This window comes from Lampris incognitus, chromosome 5 (genome assembly GCF_029633865.1).
Source record: "Lampris incognitus isolate fLamInc1 chromosome 5, fLamInc1.hap2, whole genome shotgun sequence".
Taxonomy (NCBI): Eukaryota; Metazoa; Chordata; class Actinopteri; order Lampriformes; family Lampridae; genus Lampris; species Lampris incognitus.
This window is the reverse complement of record NC_079215.1, coordinates 40,544,782-40,571,581: the sequence shown is the minus strand read 5'-3', so window position 1 is coordinate 40,571,581 and position 26,800 is coordinate 40,544,782. Positions and strand designations below refer to the sequence as shown.

The 26,800-nt window shown below is 44.7% G+C and overlaps 1 protein-coding gene across 1 annotated transcript in view; it reads right to left on the bottom strand.

Annotated features, from left to right (window-relative positions):
* Positions 1 to 5,539: 5,539 nt before the first annotated feature.
* Positions 5,540 to 26,800, bottom strand: part of LOC130112992 (FERM and PDZ domain-containing protein 1) — a 44,054-nt gene continuing 22,793 nt past the window's right edge. Inside the window, exons 7-18 of the mRNA XM_056280512.1 lie at positions 26,223 to 26,348; positions 23,798 to 23,917; positions 19,827 to 19,963; positions 19,510 to 19,729; positions 19,173 to 19,355; positions 18,483 to 18,627; positions 10,808 to 11,772; positions 10,378 to 10,729; positions 8,971 to 9,189; positions 7,507 to 8,910; positions 6,804 to 7,461; positions 5,540 to 6,761 (exon numbers count right to left, since the gene is read on the bottom strand). Coding sequence (XP_056136487.1) covers positions 5,540 to 6,761; positions 6,804 to 7,461; positions 7,507 to 8,910; positions 8,971 to 9,189; positions 10,378 to 10,729; positions 10,808 to 11,772; positions 18,483 to 18,627; positions 19,173 to 19,355; positions 19,510 to 19,729; positions 19,827 to 19,963; positions 23,798 to 23,917; positions 26,223 to 26,348 — 5,751 coding nt within the window. The remainder of the gene's footprint in view (positions 6,762 to 6,803; positions 7,462 to 7,506; positions 8,911 to 8,970; positions 9,190 to 10,377; positions 10,730 to 10,807; positions 11,773 to 18,482; positions 18,628 to 19,172; positions 19,356 to 19,509; positions 19,730 to 19,826; positions 19,964 to 23,797; positions 23,918 to 26,222; positions 26,349 to 26,800) is intronic.

Sequence of the window (26,800 nt, the reverse complement as noted above, 5' to 3'; positions counted from 1 at the left end):
TTTGCGGATTGCATCTGTCAAGTCTGTTGAGGGTTCTCTGGTCCCAGGCAGGCCGACACCATCATGCACTTGCTGGGAGTGGTGTGGCCCAAAGTAGTGGTCCTGGGTCCCAGTCAGGGACATTCTTGATCTTCACCTTATAAAATACTTCCATCACCACCATCCAGAGAAGCCCAGAGGTCATCAGGAGCCACCCCTAGAAGGGTGGGATGGGTTCTTTTACGTAGGCACCCACACTGTTTCTTGTTTCTATGTGCTCAGTCAAAGTAGTGTATGTCTACTTAGTCAGCTGTGTCTACTTTCTAATCAGTATATCTTTCTAGAGTGCCAGTCTCTGTGATCTTTGTCAGTTTATATGAGATCTTGCCTCGCTACGTTTTGGCCAAGTAACTAAAGTTTTGAAACTATCCTGCTTTTGCTTTCCTTGGTTTGCTATTTTGGTCCTGCGTATTGCTACATGGTTATCACACATGTAACAATAAAGTATAGGTTACAGGTGAATTAAATGTGAAATCATCATTGCCAAAGCTACTGAAATCTGATTCTTCTAGCATGTGGCCATTCAATAGACATAAGTGACTGTTACAACACGGGTTTTGGGCTAAGGATGGAACATCTAGTCTGGTTTAGATCTAGAATTAGAGGTGGAGCTAGTAGTCAAGGAAAGGCTGATTGTACCACAGGGGTGTGTGTCACTTAGCCTTTTAAGTACACCAACTTGACAGCTGGGCAAGGGAAGGAACACCTGAGACACCACAGCACGGAGCAGCAGCTTGGGAAGCATGGTAACCACGACCACGCCAGGGACTACGTGAGACATCGAAGGTCTCTGGAGATGGTAAAACCATAGTCTGGACTTTGTGCTGCACATCTCACTATGCACAGGGATTTCACCTGCACTTCTGAACTAAGAGTCTGAGCTGGCTGTGCCTGGAACTAAGACAAAGGCAAACAGGGGACACCCTGAAAGCTAGCCGAAACCTCAGAGGCCACTAACTAAGAGAGGTGAGTGATCCAGATACCCCCTAGGCAGAAAAGTGTAAATACACATAAGTAAAAGAGGCTTACATACTAAAGTTCACCTGAGGGAAAGAACTAACTGTTGCAGATGGTAATGTGAAGGGACTAGCCAGAAAGAGGTTAGGCCTAGCTTCCAGGATTAGCGAGCCAAACGCATTCATTGTCGTGTAACAGTGACATTGCCATGTATGACAATAACCAATATTGTCATATATGCTATGCTTACATCACAGAGTACCAAGGCCAGCCTACCATGTTTTTAACCTTTACATGGTTTTTAACCTGTAGATGCCAGTAAAGTCACTAAAATTGTCTAGGGTTGAGTCACTCTTCAAAGAAAAAGCATATTTGTCCTATAGGTCGAGATAATTCTTTCTGTGTGGAATGCTGTATTGTGAGTGAAGAAATTGACATTTCAAATGTTTGAGTAAAACGTGCATTAACTTGTATTATTCAACCCCATTTTTCTTATACCATTCCTATTCTTGTTATGGTTCTACCTTTCCAGACCTTAAGACTGTCAAAACAAAAATTTCAGTGCTCAAATTCAATGAGCGAACATGAAGAGAAGCTTCTGAATGACCTGAAAAGTGAGAGGCTACTAAAAGAATAATAAAGAACAAACCTTGACATTGTTTTTATTGGTGGGAGATGATTACAAAGCAAGAGCAAACTTCATCATTCAGTCATTCTCAGATACCGCCTAGGCAGGAAAGTGTACATACACATAAGTAAGAGAGGCTTACATACTCAAGTTCGAATGCATTCACCTGAGGGAAAGAACTTACTGCAGCAGACGCTAACATGTATAGACTAGCTGGAAAAAGGTTAGGCCTAGTTTCCAGGATTAGCGAGCCGAACACGTTCACTGTCGTGTAACAGTGATGTTGCCATGTATGACAATATAATAATATTGTCATACATGCTATGCTTACATCACAGAGTACCAAGACCAGCCTACCATGCTTTTAACCTTTACATGGTTTTTAAACTGTAGATGTCAGCAAAGTCACTTAAAATGGTCTAGGGTTAAGTCACTGTTTAAAGACAAAGTATATTTGTCCTACAGGTCGGGAGAATTCTTTCTGTGTGGAAAGCTGTATTGTGAGTAAAGAAATTGTTAATTTAAATGTTTGAGTAAAACATGCATTAAATATTACTTGTATTATTCAACTCCCTTTTTGTTATGCTAGTCCTATTCTTTGTTTTATAGTTCTACCTTTCAAGACCTTAAGCTTGTCAAAACAAAAATTTCAGTGCTCAATTTAATTACTGAACACGAAGACAAGGCTCTGAACGACCTGAAAAGTGAGAAGCTACTAAGAGAATAAGGAACAAACCTTGACATTGTTTTTAATAGTGGGAGATGATGATTACAAAGCAAGAGCAGACTTCATTCAGTCATTCACAGATAAAATCCCTGATTAAACAATGATGCATTTTATGGCTTATTATTATGGCATGCTTTGTGAGCACAGATGTTACAGATTTTCCAGCCTTTCTTTGGGGTAAATTCTTCATGGAGATCAACGTGAACAACAATTTATTTTCACTGAAAACTGGGAATGCAGTACAGAAACTATATTAGATGTGATCATGGAGCGCAAAACATGTAAATAGTAAAACATGAAGAATAAAGTATACATAGAAATATTGTAATGAGTAGCTCTTAACTGATGAGTGGTGAATTTTTTTTTGGCTTAATTTAATTTCTCCAGTGAGCATGCATGTCCAATGAGTGTCAATTTGATCTCATTTAAAAGACATTCAAAGCGAAAAGGGCGCAATGCAACAGCATACCTACAATAATAAGCTCAAGGGGAAGTCTTCAAATAGTGACAGTGTTGTAATCCTCGTTGTGACAGGTTGTGTTTGTGGTTTTTTTTTTTTTTTGTCAATGAGTTCACCTCAATTCTAATGATTGGCTGTCCACCAATGATTGTTTCAGTTTGGATTGGTGGATATTCTCCGAGACACTCCCACAAATTGCCATTTAAAGACTGAGAAAGCATCAACAGGTAACACGTAGAATTTTGTGAAATTAATCAATATGTACAGTATTCCAGAGTTATCTGGCTAGCTCTACCCATAAGCAGTATACCTTTATTCATAAGACCATCCGGGAAAAGTGTCAATTTTATGTATTAATTTTAATTAAGAGTCCTTCTGCTGGAATGTCCTTCAAGTTCACACACGCACACGCACGCACGCGCGCGCGCACACACACACACACACACACACCCCAACTGTCTGCATTCAATAAACACGGACTTGGCTAGGAGTTGTTTGTTGTTGACTGACGTCCTGCAACCCAGAGATTTACTCCCAGTCCTCAGCAAACTAAGCAGCAGTCGAAGCAAATTATATTGCCTACTGACGATGTCCTAAATTGGCAGATGTCAGCAAACGTGTTAGGAAAAAACTACCTAGCAATTTGAATTTGTTTTTCTTGCTTGCTTTGATTTCATTGTCACTAGTCACATCATAAATGATAGAGATCAGGATTCAAGTGGAATAGCACATATTTCCTTTACAAAGAGATTGTAGGGATTGTGGGAGATGTATCCAATGCAAAACTGAACCAATGACTTTTGTTATTTAAAAATGTAACCCATATCTCCCTCTCACCCTTTTTTCGGGTGGTGTGTGTCTTCTTCAAGCTCGGATCCTCTACCAGAGGTCTGGGAGTTTGAGTGTTCTGCACAGTATCTTAGCTGTTCCTAGGACTGCACTCTTCTGAACAGACACCTAAGATGTTGTTCCTGGACTCTGCTGGAGCCACTCTCCCAGTCTGGGGGTCACAGCCCCTAGTGCTCCTATTACAACTGGGACTGCTGTGGATTTAATCTTCCACATCCGATCTAGTTCTTCCTTCAGCCCTATTTCTTTAGCTTCTCGTGCTCTTTCTTCCTGATGCTGCCATCATTCGGGATTGCTAGATCGATCACTACTGCTGTCTTCTGTTCCTTGTCGACCACCACAATGTCTGGTTGGTTAGCCAGCACCTGCTTGTCAGTCTGGAACTTGAATTCCCACAGGATCTTGTATATATATTTGCAGATATTTTCTTATGAAGAAGTCTTTGGATGGAGTAGCTTTGTAATACAAACAGAAAAAGATTAAAAGCAACAACAAAAAAAAACCAAAACAATGGTTGACAGCCATGTCATTATAAGATGGTGGTTTCATGAGGATGCAATGTTCAAACTGAGCAATGATCGGTGTAAGTGCTGAAAAACTAGCACTATAAAAAAAACAGTGAATGCCTTGCGTTTTCATAAACTGTACCAAATGCCTGTGCAAATCACAAGAAAAGCAGGACTATACCTCAGTGCTTTAGCTGTCGTTTCAGAAATGCATTAGTTGGGATTCTGTTTCTAGACTCTAGAGCTACAAAATAAAATGAACAGCTTCAGGCCTCTGTAATCTTTATACTATCTAATAAAATCAAGTCAAATCAAACAATATTTACTCTGTATTCTCAACTTTCCACACTATTAGTGTGTCAGAAATACATAAAAAATAGTCTTACTTGATTTGATAAACTCAATTCTCAAATCTCCTTTGCCTTTCTGGTTTTGTGCATGATTAATAACATTCAGATCACTCCTTGTTGTCGGCTTGGGGAATGTCTGGATGCACGAGAAAGACCAAAACATAGGGAATCAGTCATGTCTTATATCCGCAGATGTCAAGTGGTGCTATGATTTAAGTCAGCTTAGATTTTTTTAGCCATTCAAGCAACAGACCTAGCACAAAAACCCCAGGAAAATTAAAATACTAACACGCTGTATGTGTGCGCGTGTGTGTATGTGTATTTGTGAGGGCTTGTGACTCAAACACATCCCTTTAATCAGGTTAAAACTATGCCCGTAAACAACCCCAAATTCCTTCATTCCATGTTTTTACATTCCGCTCTTGCACGTGAACTGCCATAACAGTAAATCATCAAGCTCACATTTAAGAAATGATAAATAAAACAAAATAAATAACAATGAATACATTCAAGTACATAATTTCTTCCCGAAAACTGGATTGCAGGAAGGTTTGTTGTCAGTCTTAATGATTGTGAGGTTCCTCTTCTTTTGCAGCATGTGACATTATGCCATTTAACAGTCCAGTGGTTGCCTTCTTGAATGACCTGTGGGCTACAGTAAGTGTACAGCATACAGTAGGTAGCCACATGCACCCTTGCCATTCTTCGCCTAGCGACAGTACGTAAATTGTAACCTCACAAAAGACATTTGAAGTCTCTCTGGTGATCTATGACTCCATGGGTTTACTCTTTGATGGACACAAAAGAGTGATAATGTAAGCTATCATAGAGCGCTGTCACATAAGTGTCTCTCAGGCAATCTCACCTCATTGCCTCTCTAAACTGCTGTCTAAGGTGACACTATGTCCCTATCTCCAGCAGCTCGAGGCACACTGGCACTCCCATTGATCTGGGTTAATAAATCTAAGACCAGAGGTCAAACTAAGGGTTGTATGAAGGTCATTTGAAGAGTGTGTGGTCTACTCATAGTGCAGTGAGGGTGCGGAACAGCTGTGTGAGGCAGAAGACAGAGGCAGTTAGCGCTGTGCACTGTTTAGCCAGCAGCTTAATGCTCAGGTCCTGGCAGCTCCGTTTGCTGCTTGCTCGCTCTGCAGCAAGGCAGAAGTCCCTGAATGACCGTGCTACATCTGCCAAACCTGCAACTGCATCTGCATTCCTGCGATCGCACCGGTCACAACCAGAGAACCACAGGCACACACCAGCCAGCTCTACCAGGGTCCGGAAACTGTCAGCCAATGAGAGGAGCATCTCATCTGGGCTTTGCCCCACCCCAACCACCTTCTGGCAGCCTGCCATCAGTCGCCGTGCTCCTATATTGAGCACCCGTTTGTTCTCTGTGAAGTGAGCAGGGCAGGTGTCCCTGGAGTGGTGGCCTCCACGACCTCCCAAAGACCGGTCAGCCCCACTCCCTTCCAGGATGGAGAGGAGTTCGTCCACATCACCACGTAGTGTTTGGAAACCAGCAGGAGGTGCTGGGTAGCACTGTTGCTGTAGTCTGCTTATGGTGTCCTTGTGCGTTTGAGACAGGAAACATTCAGCGGCATTAGCCAGCGGGGACAGGAGTGGGCTGAGCTCTGAGGCAGAAGAGGTAACGAGGTCAGAGCGTGGGAAGGAAGGAGAGTGGGAAGAAGAGGAAAAGGATGGGGGAGAGGTAGAGAGGAAAGACGGGATAGGGGGTGTTGTCATGAGAGGAAGCCCTAACCCAGATGTTTGGGTCCCACCACTGCTCTGTGTGCGGCAAGAAAACTCATACACAGTCAGCTCATCATCGAAGCTGTCCCCCCCACTGAAGCAGTTTGCATACACCACTGGACAGCCACAAGCATCAAGTGGCATTTGCAACCCTTCCACAACTGACTCACACCCAGATGCCAGCACAGAGCTGCAGCCAAAATCAGGCTTCGGGGGAGGAGTGAAACTCAAATTGGCTGTGGTCTTTGTGTGTGATGTCTTTTCACAGAATGTAAACATCCCACAGTCTGAGGAAATAGTTTTTAATGAAACTGGCTTCTCTCCTGCAGGTCTACAGAGACCCACTAAGGGCCTGTCACTACTGGTCCTTTTTAGTTTCTCTGACTGGTTATGAAATGCGAGACCAGGCCCATTTAAATTCTGTGTGGTAACTACCATTGGCGGGGACAAAGAAGGCAAAGCGATGTCCATGTTTGCCCTGGGAAATTCTGTGCTTGAGGTTGTGGCATTTACCTTCAAATCAGCAGCCACTTGCATGACACCAGAAATATCTATCTTCAGGTGTGAAGTATCTATTTGGAAGTCTAGGGTGCTCATTGTAGAGATGGGAGGCTCAGTTATTGGTCCTGGTAACTCTGTGATAGTTCCAGGGGACAGAAAGTGAGTTCTCGGCTCAGGTTTGGGCTCAGTCCGAATAGGCAGTGGTGAGCTTTCATAGACCATCAACACTCGCTCCACCACTTCTTTCACCTCTGACACTGTATTACTAGTAATCTGACCTGAGGATGTTTCCATAACAACCTCACTGTCCACCTCTGACTCTGTAATGGTGGTATCTGAATCATCTGACTCTGTTGCTTCTATTGTTGTGATGTCCTCCATTGTTTTGGTAACATCATCAATATCTGTTATTTTCATGGTGATCTCAGGGTCATCCCTGCTGTCCAGAGTGGGTCCCTGAGCTATATTCTCCACTCCAGCTTCATTGATGAATTCCTGGGAGCGAGATAAATACATGGGCAGCCTTTGAATCTTTCCCCTGAGGGTGGAAGCCGATAAGCGACCCAGGATGCTGGGTGAGCAAGCCTGGAATAGGAAATGTGTTGGAGAAGAAGGTTCTTTGGAAAGATCATGATTTGTGGCAACATCAGTGTTTGTCAAACTAACTCTAGGACTAGAAACGTTACCTTTAGGTGTAGCGTCAAGTTCAGCCTTATCTGAACTTATCTTAAGACTATTTTCTATAGTTGGTAATTTGGTGGAATCGCCTCTGGTTTTATGTATTTTCTGACTGGTGCATGAGACAATTTCTCTTGTACCCTCTATCCGCATTTGAGTACCAGCATTAAATGTAGGAGATGTGATCGTTGTTGCAGCTCCGAGCTTTGCTGTGATAGAATTTATTGTACTTGCATGATCAGACGTCAAAGGACGGCTGCTTTTAACAGAATGTAAGCTGGTATGAGGTTCAGTATTTGTAGTTAAAGGAAATAGAATACTAGCTGGGGCCTCAACCTTTCCTACAATGTTTGCGCTAGCAACAAACCTGTTTGTAGCAGTGGTAAAAACACTGCTCTCTGGGATTCTGTTATCACAAAAACTAGGATATAAGGAACTACTACTATCATCATCTTCAAAAACATTGTCCGAATTTATGCTACCAGTAACATCATCGCTGTTTGTTGTGGCAGAACTAACAATGCTACAGACTTCATCCTCAGTAGCACTTGGTTTAACATTAAAATCTATTTTCTCTTTGTTGATATAGTGGTGCTTACTAATTAGCTGTTCATGACTGTGAACTTCAAGACCATCGCTGAGAGTGGAAGAAGACATTTTTGTTGAGGTTTCCATGTCTATGCTACCCCCCTCTGCCCACTCTGAGTAGTTATTTGGGGTTTTGTAAACAACTGGCAGTGAAGGTAAAGGAGAAGTGGGTGGAGGGGGTGGTGGTGCGTAAGATGGAGGCTTTAGGTCGTCACTCACACCTTCATCATAAATATAGTCATTTCCATATGAATTTTGATCTGTAAAACTCAATGTGGGTCTGAGAAAGGCATTACCCTCCTTGGCATCTAGATCCATCAAACATGTAGGTGATGCATTTAATTCTGTCCATCTTTCATCATCTATGAGTGGTCTCCCTGAACTGGGAGAGTCCCCTTTCACTGCCTCTCCTCTACTCATTTCATTCTCTCCTGTTTCGTCACCCTTTTCCTCCTCCTCGATGATTTCTGATAACATATGAGTGATGAGTAGTCCATTCCCAGTCACTCCTGTAAGTTCCTCTTTTTCTCCATCCTTCTCTCCATTCCCTTTTCTCTCTTCTATCTTCTCTTCACCTTCCTCTTCCTCCTTTCCATCTCCTCTCCGGTCAGCACTCTCCTTCCCATCTGGTTCCACTCTGCAGCGGACGACAATAATGGAAGGACTAGCTGTCTTCACCAGATCTGTGACTGATTTGGATTCCATGGTATCAGGCTCCATCTCCATCTCCTGCTTCTTGGTCCTGGAAGGGGCCCTTGGTTCTCCATCCTGGTCAGGAGACCCAGGCCCATGGGAGCATGACTTTGATGGGATGGGTTTGGACTCAAGCTGGGCTGGTTCTGCCTCAGAGTATGTCAAGGAAAAGACAGTAGGACAAGGGTTCTGGGATTGTTTTGAAGGTTCTGTATCCAAGCTCAGCATCTGGTCAACATTGGCTTTTGTGAGGAGGTTCTTCTGAATCCTGTTTGAGATATGGTCCTGGTTTGAATTTACATCTTGTTCTGGAAATGACACTGTGGAAGTAAAATTTGTTTCCATGAAAGAACGCCGCTTACGGGATCTCCTCCTGAGCTGGTGCAATGTTTCCCTTCCCCCTCCAGCCTCTTCTTCTCTGGCCTTCTCTCCCTCTTCTCCTCCTCCCCCTCCTTCTGCCTCTGTCAAAGAGATTCCAATGTCACTAAGGCTGAGGGTGCGTACTAACGCAGGCCTTATTTCTATGGAAAAATCTGTAAAATGAAATGAAAATGTCTTAGCCAAGCCTGTTTTAAATATATAATTATCAAAATTATTTTTTAACTATTTTAAGAAAATTAAGCAAAAACCACAAGAAGAAGTATGAGAGGTATTATATGACAATGAGAACAAGCCAGAAACAAACCTTCATTATGAATAGCCCATTGAACAATGCTAAATTGAAGAAGCTATCTCTTGAAGATCATGGTTTTCAATTCACCTACTGACACTTATGGTGTCACTGGTAACTGCTTTGGTGCTTGACCACTTGAAATGCCAGATATATATTCAAAATGAAACAGTGCTGCCAGTGCTAATCTGTCAGCACCTTCTCTACTGAGGGACAAAAAAACATGGTTGAACCTGAGATTTAGCTATGAACCATTTAGGCTATTTAAATGGTAAATTGATTGCATTTATATAGCATTTTTCTACCTGCAACAGCCATTCAAAGCACTTTACAATCAATAAATGCCTCAGCCCCCCCCCCCCTCCCACACACACACTCGTATACCGATAGCTGTGTCAGCCATGCAAAACACCACCACACTGCTACCAAGACACCTAACCAGCAGTTAGGGGTTAGGTGTCTTGTTCAAGGACACCTCGGCATTTTTGCAAGTAGGAGCTGAGGATTGAATCGGCAACCCTCCAGTTACCAGACGACCTGCTCTACCTCCGAGCCACTGTTGACCCTTTAAATGACTATTGGAAGTCCTACCCGACAGTAACCATTAAAGTGAGCAACAACAAAAAGTTTTCATGGTTTGGTTTTTTGCAGATTAGCTATGGTCTTTAATACACAAGGACATTTTGTATGCACATAAAACTTCAGGATAAAAGCATTGAATTTCACATTATTTTTGTGTTGACACTCAATGACATTTGAACTTACATGTTTATTCATTATTTCATAAATGAGCATTTTGTTTACTCTAGCTTTACTACTAAATGATGCATTGTGAATTTGAAAGAGGGCATATTTAAATGAGAAATATCCTAATCAGACATCAAAGCTAAAGATACCACACTAAGCGAATACAATATGACCATATTGATGAATAGGAGGCCCCAAGGCCACCTCACAGTTAAAGTAAAATATTTATTACCTCTTCGAACAGCTCCAGAGGTTGGGTCTTCAGGTGAAGCGAAGCGGTCTCTTGCATCAAAGAACTCCTCATCAGAACTGCTGTCCCCAAACCCAGGCGGCGGCTGAAGAATGGGGACAGGCTCCATATCTACAGCCTTGATGACTTCTCCCACCGACTTTGCTGCTTGTTCTTCCTCTCCTACAGGGTGAGACAGAGGGTGCGTAAGGCTCCAAGCACTGTCAGGGGTCACGTTAGGGCAGAGTTTGTAGTAGCACTGTGCGTCACTTTCCTCAAAGTTAAACACAAATTCCGTATGGCTGGAGGGTGAGGATGGGGTCGGGGTCAAGAGGTTGTGTTGTACCAAGCTACTGTTCCCACCTGCTCCTCCCCCCTCACCATCTTGTTCCGCTGAATCAAAAATATCATCCAACTTCCTCTTCCTCTTCATTTCCTCCTCCTCCTCATCCTCACTGGCTTCCGGAGGGCTGGGCAGGTAATCCACCAGGCGGGAGAGCTCAGCAAAACAAAGAAAGCTTTCATCAGAACAGGGGTTGATGGAAGGTTTTTCTACATGGTCAAACAAGGCGCCATGAATGGAGACTGAAGGGAGGAGGTAGAGGTCCGCTCCATCCTCTTCCCTCCTATCGCCTTCTCCTCTTCTATCCCCTCTGTGTCCAAGCCTGTCGTGTGTTGGGGGCTGGACTGTGTGGTGGATGAGGGGATGGCTGTGAGCAGGTGGTGGAGCAAGGAGGTGGGGGTGAGGGTGTGTTTTGGGGTAAGGATGGAGCTGCTGGGGAGAAGAAACCAGAGGGTGTGGACTGGGCCTAGGATGAATCAAGAACGAAGAACAGGAAATGAGATCATCCTCTTCCAGGGCATCAAGGGAGTCACTGGACTGGCTGGTTAGGAAACGAGAGTCGGTGCGGCAGGAATCTGATGTCTCTGACACAGATGGTTGCTCCTCCTCTCCACCCACTTGCTGGTCTTCTCCTCCCCCCTTTCCTCTTGTCCCCTCTTTCTGTTCACCTTCACCTTCGCTGTCATCTGTTATCTCCATCTGTATGTCTCCACTGTGTCGTGCTGTCTCCTTTTTCGCTCCTGATTTTGCGTCCTCTTTCTCGTTTCCCTCAGTGTCCTCTTCCTTATCCTTCTTTCCATTCTTAAGAAATGTTCCTTTCTTGGTGTCAGTATCATTTTCTTCTTTGGTTTTTATAATCCTCCAAGGCCTAACTCCCTTTTCCTGGCCATCTCTCTCTCTCCCCTTCCCTCTGTCTTTTCTCTTTCTGCCATCTGGATCGGACGAGGATCTGATACGGGGTTGTGGCTTGTCATCATGGGATATGGCAGTGACCAGTGGATCCATGTCCAGATCTGAGGAGGCATCTGAATCGCTGTCACACCGGGATACATAACCTGTGAGCACACATACGTACACACATACCCACAAAGAAACACATGCACGCACAAACAGATTGTAAGATGATGGAGTGTCAGGATCTTCTATCCAATTCTCCTCCAATGTGCAAACATAGGTTGAAAAATATTTTACACGGCAACACAACTGTGTGCCTAACATATTAGCGCACGCGCGCACACACACACACACTCACACACACACACACACATTCATGTCAGCAGCACATCACAAACACATAGGGAAACTTTAAATTGAAGAAACTACGATATTGTCCTAAATAAATGTTATTTAGTACAATCAGAGTTGGGGGTGTTACTTCAAAACTGTATTATTAGTTTCTGATTAAAAAAAAATGTGTTGCAGGATGAGGAAAAACACAGGAGATGAAGGTGAGTTTGATGTTTATTCCTCAACTCCAAAAACCAAAACTCCAGCAGGAACAACCCTCCACCAGCGAGCCCGGGAACGTAAACCACGCCCCCAGCTCACAGTCCTGCTGGGTGAGAGGCATAGCCCCTAGTGTCCGCCACACAGCCCCCCCGAACACCCAGAAGGGACTCCTGGAAAGAAAATTAGTGTCTCACTGGAGGCTTAAGCAGTCTGCCATAACGGCTGCGCCGTCCCTCAGCCAAAACAGTAGGTGAAACACAGTCCAAAGCTGGCTGAGAAGCAGAATGCTGAACCCGTGAAGACACTGCCGGGGTCCTGGAAGGAGGACGACCCCGACGGGGAACCTGGGCCGGAAACACAACTTCGCCTACCACCCTGTGCGCCGGTTTAAGCCTATCAAGCGTGACACGCTCCCTACGCCCACCCATATCCAGCGCAAAACCCTTAGGACCCATCTCAAGAACCCGAAATGGGCCATCATCTGGGGGTTGGAGGGGCGAGCGGTGAGCATCATGCCGTACAAAAACAAAACGAGCCGACATGAGCTCCGCAGGCACGAATGACCGCGAAAAACAGTGGTGAACGGGGCCTGGAACCCGAGTGCTGTCGGACAAAAAAGGATAAACGGCCGGACGGGGTCGAGGAGCGGAACTCCCAGGCAAAAATTCCCCAGGGACGCGGAGCGGCTGACCGAGCACCAGCTCAGCGGGCGAAGCGTTGAGGTCCTCCTTAGGAGCCGAACGCAACCCGAGCATAACCCAAGGCAAACGATCCACCCAGTTACCCTCCGAGAGTGCAGCGCTGCCTTGAGCAACTGGTGAAAACGTTCACACAAGCCGTTAGCCTGAGGGTGATACGCGGTAGTGCGGTATACCTGCACACCCAAGGATCGCGCAAGTGCCGACCAGAGCTCTGGCACGAACTGGGGACCCCTGTTTGAGGTGATATCTGACGGAGTGCCGAAATGGGTGACCCAGGAGGAAAGAAAAGCGCGTGCAACGTCCGAGGATGTTGTGGAGGACAGAAGGACAGCCTCTGGCCACCTGGTGGGCCGATCTACCATTGTGAGCAGGTGTGTAAAACCCTGTGAAGAAGGTAGAGGGCCCACCAGGTCCACATGCACGTGGTCAAAAAGTCTGGCCGGGATCGGAAATGGTTCGAGGGGTGACCTAGTGTGCTGGTGGACCTTAGCGCGCTGGCACGCTACACATGCAGCTGCCCACCCGTTGACGTCCTTGCGGAGGCCAGGCCAGACGAACTTGGAACCGACCAACTTCACAGATGCCCGAACTCCAGGGTGCGAGAGGGAGTGAATCGAATCGAAAACTCGACGGTGCCAGGCCACTGGAACAAGGGGGCGGGGATGGCCGGTGGAGACATCGCAGAGGAGGGCAGGACTGCCTTCCTGCATCACAGCGTCCTCTAGCTTGAGGCCGGTATGCGTTGACCTAAGGGCAAGGACGTCTGGGTCGCTGGGCTGGTCGGCAGCCATAGCAGAGAAATCCACACCGAGGTGCACAGGACACACAAGCACACGCGACAGACAATCAGCAACAGGGTCGGACTTCCCGGCCACATGCTGAATGTCCGTTGTGAACTCGGAGATTGCCGCTAGGTGGCGCTGTTGACGAGCAGACCACGGCTCAGCCACCTTGGACATGGTGAAAGTCAGCGGTTTATGATCCACATAAGCCGTGAATGGGCGACCCTCCAGCAGGAAGCGGAAATGCCGGGTTGCAAGGTGCAGTGCCAGGAACTCCCGGTCAAAAACTCTGTACTTGCGCTCGCTATCTCGCAGTTTGCGGCTAAAAAATGCGAGTGGCTGCCACGCATTCGCCACAGGCTGTTCAACCACAACCCCCACGGCTATGTCAGATGCATCAGTTGTTAAAGCTATGGACGCCGTGGGTGTGGGATGGGCGAGGAGGGCAGCGTTAGCCAGGGCGCACTTAGCTCCATCAAAGGCCTGGACCCGTTCGGGTGTCCAGTCGACAGGGTCGTTAGCCTTCCTAAGCCGCAGGGCTTCGTAAAATGGCTGAAGGAGGTGGGCAGCGCGAGGGAGGAAACGGTTATAGAAATTCACCATTCCCAAGAATTCCTGCAATGCCTTAACAGAGACTGGGCGGGGAAATTCCGCCACCGCTTGCAGCTTAGAAGGCAACGGGACTGCGCCTTGTGGCAAAATGCGGTGACCCAAGAAGTCAATCACTGGCAGTCCAAACTGACACTTGGCCGGGTTGACTATCAGGCTGTGTTCGTCCAGACGACGGAAAACCTGTTTCAGGTGCGCCAGGTGCTCTTCAGCTGACGGACTGGCCACTAATATGTCATCGAGATAAACGAACACGAAAGCAAGGTCACGCAACACCGAGTCTATCAGCCTCTGAAAGGTTTGCGCTGCCCACTTCAAGCCAAAAGGCATGCGCATGAACTCAAAAAGCCCAAATGGGGTGATCACTGTGGTCTTGGGCACGTCCTCTGCGCGCACGGGAACCTGATGATAGCCTCCCACCAGGTCTACCTTAGAGAAAATAGTGGTACCTGCCAGGCGTATGGAAAAGTCCTGTATGTGTGGGATGGGATAGCGGTCATTGGTGGTGACATTGTTCAGGTGGCGAAAGTTGCCGCAAGGCCGCCACGACCCATGCGCCTTGGGCACCATGTGAAGCGGTGAGGCCCACGGGCTGTTGGAACGCCTCACTATACCCAGACGCTCCATGATGGCGAACTCCTCCTTAGCTGTAGCCAATTTACCGTGTTGAGGCGCGCGCAAAAACCGGCGGCCCCACAGTGGGAATGAAATGTTCTACCCCGTGTTTAGTAACCGCGGTGGAAAAGGCAGGCGTAGTCACCGATGGAAAATCCACCAGCAAACGCTGAAAAACATCTCCTAATGCTAAAAAGTTAGCATGTGTTAAGGGCCCGGCTCCCCGTCTCGCACGGAAAAGTGGCGAAAGACGCAGCATCAATTAAACGGCGGTTTGCAACATCAACAAGCAGACCATTAGCACACAGAAAATCCGCGCCGATAATAGGAACAGTAATGGCGGCGACTACAAAGTCCCACTCAAAATGGCGCCCGTGGAAGCAAACAGTCACCAACCTTGTGCCAAACGTCGCAATGGACGAACAGTTAGCTGCACTTAACTGTGGGCCGCCGCCTTCGGCCGACCTGTCTGTCTTAGCAGGAGGGAGTAGGCTCTTTTGCGAGCCTGAGTCCACCAGAAACCGTCTTCCTGACATCGTGTCCTTAATGAAGAGCAGCTCACTACGACCGCCAGCGCCCACAGCTGCTACTGAGCGCTGGCCCTGGAGTTTCCTGGCGCCTCAAGCGTGCACGGAGGGACGCAGCGCCTCGCCTTGCCGCCGAACCGCTGGTGGAAGAAACAGAGGCCTCTCCCGCGCCGTCTCCGGGCAGTCACTCCAGTCACCACTGCCGGGTCCGCATCCTCCGACGCCGGCTGCAGAGGCTCCAATGCCACACTCTGCAGAGAGAACCGTCTGGTAGCCAGCAGGACCCGATCGGCCTCCTCAGCCAAACCTCGGCAGTCACCATCGGCCAGACACAGGGAGTTAGCCAAAGCCGCGCGCACAGGAGACGGGAGCTGGCGCAGGAAAACGTGCGGGAAAAAGGAACCCACCTTCGTCCGAGCCTAGCAGCGACAGCATATTGTCCATGAGATCCACAGCCGTCCCGTCGCCCAAGCCGGACAGGGAAAGGATTCTATCTGCCCTCTCTGCGGCAGATAGGCTGTACCTCCGGAGCAGAAGATGTTTGAGGGCGACGTATTTATCGTGTTGCGGAGGGGCGCGCAACAGCTGCATGGCCCGGCGTGTGGACTGCTGGTCCAGCGCAGCGACGACCAAATAGTATCTGGACTCGTCCGCGGAGATTCCACGCAGGTGGAACAGCGCCTCGACATGCTGGAACCACGAGGCCGGGTCGCTCTGCCAGAACTCTGGGAGCTTCACAGCCGTGGCGATAACGTCCGGCTGTGAGAGTTGGGGCGGCGTGGCCGAAGTGGATTCACACTCCTCTTCTGCTCCAAACATGTTCAATTCGGGGTCACCAATGTGGCAGGATGAGGAAAAACACAGGAGACGAAGGCGAGTTTGATGTTTATTCCTCAACTCCAAAAACCAAAACTCCAGCAGGAACAGCCCTGCACCGGCGAGCCCGGGAACGTAAACCACGCCCCCAGCTCACAGTCCTGCTGGGTGAGAGGCATAGCCCCTAGTGTCCGCCACACATGCATTAAATTACTATATCATTAATCACTTCTTAAAACTTACTTTTACAGGAAAGCTTTCTTATAGTAAATCCATTGTTGCCCAACTTTTATTTATTTATTTATTTATGTATTTATATTGTTTATATCTTATACTTTTATAATTTTACATTTCTAATCCTTTATTTTTATATTTTCTTCATTACCCTATTTCAATTGTTTTCATCATAACCCCTGTTTTAATGGCTCTAATTCTCTACGTATTAATTATGCTTTTGTGACTTTATCCTGATCGTGTTTTACCTTGTTCTGTGGAGCGGATCTTGCATTATGTCCTATATTTGTATTGTATTTTGTTGTTTTATTTTGGCTGTATGCATTCTTTTTTCCTGTTGTGTGAGGCACCTTGTAACATTGTTTAGAAAGGTGCGATATGAATAAAGTTTATTATTTATTATTATTATATTACTATACAATACCGGTAATGCATCATATTACTCGGCATATTACTTTGTGTTATTCCGACACTATACTGGGGCTGGAACACATCAGATCAGAGCTAGATTATTCCAGTTTCAGAAACATGATTATTGAACCCATTTGAGCTTACTTAGTAGTTAAAACTGGGTCCAATACACTTGGAGCCAGTTTTAGACAGACAAACAATCCAGACAAGGATTTTTTGTCTATACCACTTTGGAAACTTAGCAACTTTTTAGTAGCTGATATTCAGTCTATTTGCTATTATATTATTACTATGTGGACTACGTGTGCAATAACAATAATGTGCAATGATAGTGGACATGGTGCCATTTATTCCAAAGATCATATAATCATATTATTTGTTATATCTCTTATTATCTTTTGATGAGTATATGTCAGTGAGTATTTTTAGAATCTGTCTTTTATTCGTGATATAAAGGGCTATACAAATAAAATTGACTTGACTTTACTGGTATTTGACCTTTCTCCTAGATTCTTTCTTAGCTTGTTTATCAGCACTTTTGGAGTTTGGCACATGAAATTGTCCTGAACAATGACAAGGAAGTTTTGCTGATGAAACCAACAAATCCTCAAGGCGGCAAACAATGGCACCATTGACAGACAAGACAAAAGACACATGGCAAAATAGTTCCAATACATCTAACAGTCATCAGGGCTGCTTCATCAGTATAGACCAACAAGGCAGTTTTCTATAGCAGCACATAGGCAAAGGCAGCTAAATTTGTGAACCATTTAAACTGCACAGATCCACATCTACTCATATTAGCCATGACATTTCAGACAACTGCATGTGCTATTACATGATGCTGACTTAATTTTGATTTGAATGGTGGAATAGCTGACTGATGGAATACATATATTTATTTATCTATTTATTTATATTTATTTTATTTTTTTGGGGGGGACCCCCCCCTTTTTCTCCCCAGTTGTACTTGGCCGATTACCTCACTCTTCCGAGCCATTCCGGTCGCTGCTCCACCCCCTCTGCCAATCCAGGGAGGGCTGCAGACTATCACATGCCTCCTCCGATACATGTGTAGTTGCCAGCCGCTTCTTTTCACCTGACAGTGAGGAGTTTCACAAGGGGGACGGATGGGAGGATCACGCTATTCCCCCCAGTTCCCCCTCCCCCCAAACAGTCACCCCGCTCAACCAGAGGAGGCACTAGTGCAGCGACCAGGACACATACCCACATCTGTCTTCTCACCTGCAGACACGGCCAATTGCGTCTGTAGGGATGCCCAACCAAGCCGGAGGTAACACGGGGATTTGAACCGGCGATCCCCATGTTGGTAGGCAATGGAATAGACTGCTATGCTACCCGGACGCCCCATTATAGTCATATTTATTACACACAGCACGTTTTATTACTGCATTACCAGAAATTTAGTGTCATCACCGTAATGCTTTACTTTAGTCACACATTACCCGCCAGCAACTCCGAGTATAACAGTTCTAATGCTTCCTAACGCTACATTTTGATACAGCTGGGGTTTTTTTTCTTGATGGTTAGCACTTGCTCTTGTGTTTCGAGTAAATTTTCCTGATGGTGTGCACATTTGTGTCTGTCTGTTAGTCCACACCTTCCTCTGCGGAGACTTTGTGCTTCTTAGAGTCTTCTGTCCAGGGAAAGATGTTGAGGTTGGGGTCAACAAACACACGACAGTAGCCAGCTATCAGACAGGACATGTCTTTGGCTGCTACTGACTCCAGCAGTAGTGTTATGGGCTTGGTGATGGACAGAAGAGGAGAGGAGATAAGGAAAGAGCAAAGAAAAGAACAAAAAGACAGTTTTATTTTTTAAGAATCACCACACCTCCCTTCAGCATTGATGTACCTTGTAGGAACATGATTTTGGAAATGCGGACATATGGACTTTGATGTGAAGGTCTGTAAATGAGGGGCCGTACGAGGCATAATATATTCTATATTTCATTCTATATTCTATATCCATAATATATGTGAAAGGAGAATGTATGTGTGAGAGTGAAAATATATGTATGTGAAAGGAGAATGTATGAGAGGGCCAGAATATGGGCCATACAAGTCATACATTTACTATATGCAGTATTTCTATGCATGCTTGCAATCAAATGAGTCCTTCAGTGCCATTAAAGAATTCTGGAAGAGCTGTGTGTGTGTGTGTGTGTGTGTGTGTGTGTGTGTGTGTGTGTGTATCTTTGATCTTTGTCAGTGTATGCAAACGTGTTTGTGCCTGCATGTATCTACGTATTCGTCAGTGTGTGTGTGTGTGTGTGTGTTCATTCTCTTACTTTAATGTCCTGCAGGTATATCTTGACAAGGCTGATTCTGTCTGATTCTGGAAGCAGCTCGATACGGGTGATGCTGTTGAACTCCGTGAGCGTGGTCATGATGCTTAACTTGTGGTTAACCAACTGACTCACCCCATAGCGGGCCCCAACCAACAGGGTCACCATGGACTCCCTATCCTGCAACTGGGGTGAGGAATGGTACAGAGGAGGCAGAGGGTTGCGGGCATTGGTGATGAGAAATTGACAGTAGAGACTGATTCAAACAGGATAGAGACCTCTTTCGTGTACACACACACACACACACACACACACACGTATGGTCAGAACTAAATCCTACCATCATGGTGGCACTGAAGGACTTCCCTCCAAATGACTTCAGATCACACAGCTCCTCTAGGTAGTTTATGCGGGCCTGGTTGACTGATAGGCCCTTCTGCTTGGGATCCTGCTGGGACTGGTTCTTCTTCATGTGGTAGTTTATGGCTTTCCGGAGATCTTTCTCCCTCATATTCCTCAGCAGGGTGGATGAAACAAAGTTCTCAATTCCCCAAGTCTTCCTACAGCAAACAAACATGATGAAATAAAAAAGTGCAATAAAGTTGCACATGTGAAGATGCTAGTGTGTGTATGTGTTTGTATGTTTGTGTTTCTCACGTGATGATCTTCAGGTTGGTTTTGGATGACTGTCCACAGCTGGCCAGCCTCTCCTGGATGTGCAAGGCAGCCAGGCGAAGCGCAGTGTTACACCTCATCTCCACTGCAAAGCGCTCCTGCAGAACATCGTTCACCCCCTGACAACCCAGCACAAATGCACACACATGTGCGCGTGCACACACACACACACACACACACACACACACACACACACACACACACACACACACACAACCACTGAGTAAGAAAGAGCACTGAAAAAAATCCAATTAAGATGAAGAATTGTTTGCTTCCTTAAAGTTCCATGCATAGTCAGGGGTTAAAAGTAATGTTTTGTGTTTTAAAATAACTTGTAGTTACACTTGAAATAACATGTCAATTATTTATGAATATTTTTTTCAGATTTTAGTGACTTTAATTATATTTCCATGCAGGTAGCTGCTGTGACAGAGGAAGATGCAGAGGACGGGAAGAAATGGAAACGGATGATCCGCTGTGGTGACCCCCAACGGGAGCAGCTGAAATTAGTAGTAGTAATAGTAATTATATTTCCACTCTGTTTCATTTCATGGAGTTGAGAAATATTTGGGTGGGCTATTATATAGAGTTTTTCTAGTATACCGACTGCTAAAGGCGCTTTACAATGTATGCCTCACATTCACCCATTTACACACATTCACACACTGATAGCAGGGAAGGGAAGGAAGTAAAAGATTACTTTGACATTTTAAACAAACAAGCAATAAACAAACAAGAACAGGGCTGAATTCTTTAAAAAAAATGTGTTTTAAGATTATTAGATTATCAGTGACCCAAATCTGACTTGAATCTTGTTTCATATTATTAGTGAAAAGTCAAGTCAAGTCAATTTTATTTGTATAGCTCAATATCAAAAATTACAAATTTGCCTCAGTGGGCTTTACAGCAATACAACATACCCTTAGACCCTAACATCAGATAAGGAACAACTCCCTAAAAAAACCCTTTTACAGGGAGAAAAAAATAGGAAGAGAGGCTGCAGTCAATTGCAATCCTTTGCAATTGTGTACGGCTTTTTGTTCCGAGCGATCCGAAGAGCAACTTGATAAAAGGCTTTCAAAGCTAGCTCACCAACTTCAGCTGATTGTCTCATCCATGTCTGTTGGCATTTAAGAGATTTGAGACAGGTCTGAAAGTATTCCACTGTTTTTTTCTTTCAGGTGAGTATGGGTTATCTCCAAGTGGCGCTGAAGCTTTGACGGCTTCATACTTTCATTTGACAGCATGACAGAGCAGATGACACACAACTCCCTCAATCTCTTTAAAAGTAAATCCAAATTTGAGATAATTCTCTGAATATTTTCGGGTCTTCTCTCGTTTGCACTTAGCAGCAGTTGTAGCATGGCTGCTAGCAGGTGCGTTAGCCACATCCTCTGAACTTTCACGATTGGTTCATAATGAAGTGCAGGGTTGCAGGGTCTGTCAGAGTTTCTTGGTTGACAAGTTACAAAATGATCCATTGTTGATCACATTAATGTAAGAATGGCCGTATACTTAGACTAATACCAGGTACCTATTTGGCTAGTATGGCATGCAATTATTTCCAGTGTTTTATTGGTGCCGCACATAAAATGGTTTAGCTAAGGATAGCTAGCTGGTGCTTGGCTTTCAGGGCGATCACATTATTGCACGAGGATTCATGGGTATCTTCAATGTTTTGTGATTTTTTTAAATGAACAGGAAGATTTATCTTTGCTTATTATAGGTTGTATTCATGTTAATGTGTATTTTCAGACATATTTTTGGAAGAAAAAAAGTTTGGCATCAAATTTTGCGGACACCCTGCAGTAACTCTGAGGACCCCCTAGGGGTCACGGACCCCCTGTTGAAGATCTCTTTGCTAGGCAATTTAAAACATTTTTAAAAAATGTGATAGGGAGAGGATCCAAGCAGCAGGTGGAGGACCTGAGCTGCCCAACAATATTGTGTAGACTTTTAAGGTCTAGGGTCAAAGTGAGACATGGCGCCAGTGATATTTCTGGAGAACTGGAGGGTAGGTTCATTACTTGATCTTGAAGCACTATTGTTCTGTGTAATGGCAATAATTTTGTTATTGAAGAATGTAGCGAATTGCTCACATTTTTCAGTGGACGGCATCTCTGATGGGTTTGGAGATGGTGGATTAATAAGTTGATCAATAGTAGAGAAAATCACTTTACTATTGTTAATAGTTTCATTAATGATTTTAGAGAAAAAAGACTATCTGGCCTGTTTAATTTCTTTGCTATATTAGTTCAGTCTATCCTTGTAAATTTCATGGTGAACTTAAAGTTTAGTCTTTCTCCACTGTCATTCTGCCTAGCGACACTATCTCTTAAACTGCCTAACAACCACTCCATTTCTCCAGGGGGCTTTTTGTTTTTCTATATTTTTGATTTTAACAGGTGCAACATTGTCAATCCTTGGCAATCCATGCCGAAATGAGTCAAATTGTCTTTATGCATGTCCAATAATCCAGGTAAGGAAATCACAGAAAGGTGAATAAGTTCATCTGGACACAACATTTATTGGGAGAAACATTTCATCACTCATCCAAATGACTTCTTCAGTCTCAACTGACAGCAGGTATGCCCCAACCTTATAAATAGCACAGTTGCATAACGACCGAAACCAATGATTGTTTTCATATGCAAACAGGCGTGACGATTAACTAGAGTTTTAATGGCCATGTGTACGATTTACAAAGGATTGGATACTTCACATACAGGAGGCAGTACTATAGGACCTGAGAGAGGCCCCCACACTGGACACATTTAAAAGCAGGTTAAAAACCTTACTTTTCAAAATAGCCTACAGCTAAATTCATAGTGCGTGTGTGTGTGTGTGTGTGTGTGTGTGTGTGTGTGTGTGTGTGTGTGTGTTTTATATATTTTGCTATTTTCATATATTCTGCTCAGTTGTTACTTTTAATTAATCAGTGTTTATGGCACTTTTACTTATTTAGTTCACTAGCTCAGTTTTGAACTTGTTTGTACTTTTCTAGAATTTGCCTGTACTTTTATTTATTTATTTTTTGTGGGGGGGGATTTTATTGATTTTATTGTGTGAAGCACTTTGTGTTACATTTGTTTGTATGAAAAGTGCTATACAAATAAAATCTGATTGATTGATTGATATAGACAGATACATGGCTGTACTATGGGTTCCCCAATTTCACCTATAGTGGCCAACTTGTATATGGAGGCAGTGGAAAAGAGGGCTCTGATGTCCTCTCCAGGGACACCACCTAGCCATCGGTTCAGATTTGTGGATGACACCTGTGTTAAAATTAAATCTCAGGACACACACTTCACTGACCACATTAACTCTGTGGCAACCACATCAAGTTCACCAGGGAGGATGAAAAAAAATGTCAGATTAGCCTTCATAAACTATAAAATTGCAATTGGTAATGGGATACATTTGCTTGTTGATGTTCGGTGTAAACCAATGCATACTGATCAGTACTTTAAGTTTGACTCTCATCATCCACTGGAGCAAAAACTAGGAGTCATCAGTACGCTGTACCACTGAGCTGACAATGTCCCCGCTGCCACAGTAGCTGGGGAAGGGGAGATATCCCACATTAAACAGGTCTTGGTTAAGTACTATATTTCTGTGTGCCATACAGCCTTTCCTAGAAGAATCATGCCCAGTGGCAGACAAAATCTCTAGGGCAGTGGGACTCATTGTGTTTCAGCCTCAGAGCCACAGACAGACAGTCTCTTCTCTTCAAAGAGATGAAATCTGAAAACTGCGAAAACCGTGGTCACTTTTACAAATAATCTAGTTGTTAGCATTGAGTACTGCTCGTGGAGAAGTAAAAAGGTAACAAAAAAGTAAGAAAACTTGGAAAAACAAAGAGCAAAGTGGAGAGCAAAAGCAGAAGTGTCTGCACTGTAGCTTGGGCGGGAGCAAAATGTAAAAGTAACCTTGGAGGAACATCAACCTACCTGTAGGTAAAGGTACTCAAAGGCGGTGGGGTCATCCAACAATAGGTCTTTGGGGTCTTTGGGCATAAAGCACACACGAAAGAGACACCTGTAGTCATGGGCCTCTCTCTTCTGAACCACCTGAAAGTGCATACAAATGCACATACAAGAAAGCGAGTGAGCGAGCGAGAGAGAGGGAAAGAGATGGAGAGAGACAGAGAGAGACACGGAGAGAGACAGAGAGAGAGAGTGTGAGAGAGAAGTGGGGGGTCAGCTTTGTACAATAAGTGTACAGATATCACAGCACTTGATCTTTTCATTAATTATATAGGCCAGGTGAAAGCCACAGGAAAGCTTTGATCTCCAGAACAAAATGAGGGGGGATATATAAAGACGTAGATGAAGGGAACAAGAAAGGTTAAAAAAGATAATTTTAAGACTCAAGCTTGTTACACACAGTGCAAAAGTGGATAGCAAGCCAATCTCAGTGGGATAAGCCTAATGTTTTGCACGTACAGTGATTTGATGCGATTTTTTTGCATGCAAGTATCTGCGTGTCTGCGTTGTGTTTTGTGCAGGGAAATGTGACTTAGCATGATTTTTTTTTGTATATTTGTACAGTGAAACAGAACAGGAAAGAAAGCATTGCACTTAAACACACCATTATTGTTCAATCTGTTTGCATGTGTATGCATGTGTATGCATGTATGTGATTGAGGTATGTGTTTTTTACATGTGGCAATGGAGTTGGGATTGTAAGTTGGTCAGGATTCAGCAAGCCCTATATCCACTGTAAAATGCCAGCAGTCTAGTGAGGCACATGTGTGCCCACCTAATCCACCTAAGAGTCTAGAGCCAACAGAGTAATGTCCAGCAGCTGTGTTACACTGTTTACTAGACTTTATCAGTAAACTGTGGATTACCTTTAAAAAGGGGCACCAGAAAAAAAGAATTAAACATTGGATTTGAAGAGTCTGGCAATTTTTTGTGTATCTAATGACTCTCCCTCAGACTCTACAGTATATATGCATTAGTGTAAATGTATTGTAGCGAATTCATGGGGCAGCAGGAATCTGCCGCAGCAGGGACGCGGACCTGGGTTGCCTGCACCACGGGCGGCTGCGCTAACCAGTCAACTAAAGGGTCCAACCCTTTAGCCAAAAGCAAGCAAGTCTAGTCATTTGTGATCATTACTCTACCCCCATCCTTCAGGAAGCGTGTCCCTGTGCTTAGGCAAATCAGCTCCCTCACACATCTGGGTGAACATGCTTCTGATGGCCTCACCATCCCACTTCTGACACCAATGTAGCGAATTCAGGGGAAGCCGGGAAGCGAACCCAGGTCGTTCGCACCATGGGCGACTGCGCTAACCAGTCAACTAAAGGGTCCAACCCATTAGCCGAGGACTAGCGAGTCTACTCATTTGTGGTCATTACATTACCCCCCTCCTTCGGGAAGCACAGCCACGCGCTCCAGCATATCAGCTCCAGTGGCGGCTAATGCTAAACATTTTTTTTGGGGGGGGGGGCGCAATTTACCTTAGCGCAGCCCACCAGATAGCTGCGTTAATGTCCACACAGTCACAGAGTTATTAAGAAGGACAATGTAGCCTGTAGATTTTATCAAAGTTCGTAGACAGTGGATGATTGACAATCGAGACAAGGTGTCGTGGTGGGTGTGAACATGATTGACAGCCATGAGAATTGACCAATCACATTAGATAAAAAAACCATTAAACAATACCAATTCATTGCCAATAAAAGTGGGAGTGCCTGGGGTGCACAGAACTGCACCCGATGGAAAATCTGAAGAAACCAATTAGACAGCAGCCTCAGGTCACCTGCTCACCAAAAGTTTGAGGGTTTACATAAGGTATCGTTTGGCACCGGCCAAACGATACCTTAGTATATGTATTCAGACAGAAATCTACCAAATGCCATTTGGAACCAATATTTAATGGCTGCTGACAGGAGCTCACAGACTGAAAAACACTTTTATTTCATAATTATTTGCGTTATACAACTAAATTATATTTAACATGTTTAAGTAGATTTTCATCTCTTGATATTTGATGGAGGCAGTGCCCCAGCACCCTGTACTCACCAGCCACCAATCAGCTCCCTCACACCGCTGGGTGCACGTGCTTCCTAGGGCCTCACGGTCTCACCTGACACCAATGTAGCGAATTCAGGGGGCAGCCGGGAACTACCGCAGCTGGGACGCGAACCCGGCTGCCCCCTGAATTCGCTACAGTATGTATGTGAATGTTTATGTCTCTATTTGAATGTATACGTGTGTGTGTGTGTGTGTGTGTGTACATATGTATGTAGTGTGTATTTGCATGTGTATCTGGGTGTGTGAGTATACATGTTGTATCTTCTCAATGTGCTCAATGTGGAGCAGTTGGTGTGTGTGTGTGTGTGTGTGTGTGTGTGTGTGTGTGTACCTGCTGTATCCTCTCCTCATCTTGCAGCAGTAGTAGTTTGGTGATACTGTACTGCTGCTCCAACACCAGGGAGAAGTGCTCGATTCGGGACAGAGAAAGCTTCTCCTTCAGAGTCATCACAATATCCTTATTGAATAAAACACATAAACATAAACACATGCACAAAATCAAGATTTTGTCTTTGCTCATCAATCTACACTCAATAACACACACTCATGTGTGTTTTTATCTTTTGTGTCACACTGCTGTGGGCTTGGTGAAACAAAATTTAATTTCTTTTGTGTACGCAAGTACATGAAAGAAATGACAATAAATTGTTCCTGATTCCTGATAACCTATAATGACAAGGTGAAAATATGTTTTTAGATTGTTTTGCAAATTTATTAAAAAACAAAACTGAAATATCTTATTTGCATAAATATTGAGACTCTTTGCTGTGGCACTCCAAATTGTGATCAGGTACATTCTGTTTGCTTTATTTATCCTTGAGATGGGTCTAGAACTTGATTGAGTCCACCTGTGGCAGATTGAATTGATTGGACACAGTTTAGAAAGGCACACACCTGTGTATATAAGGC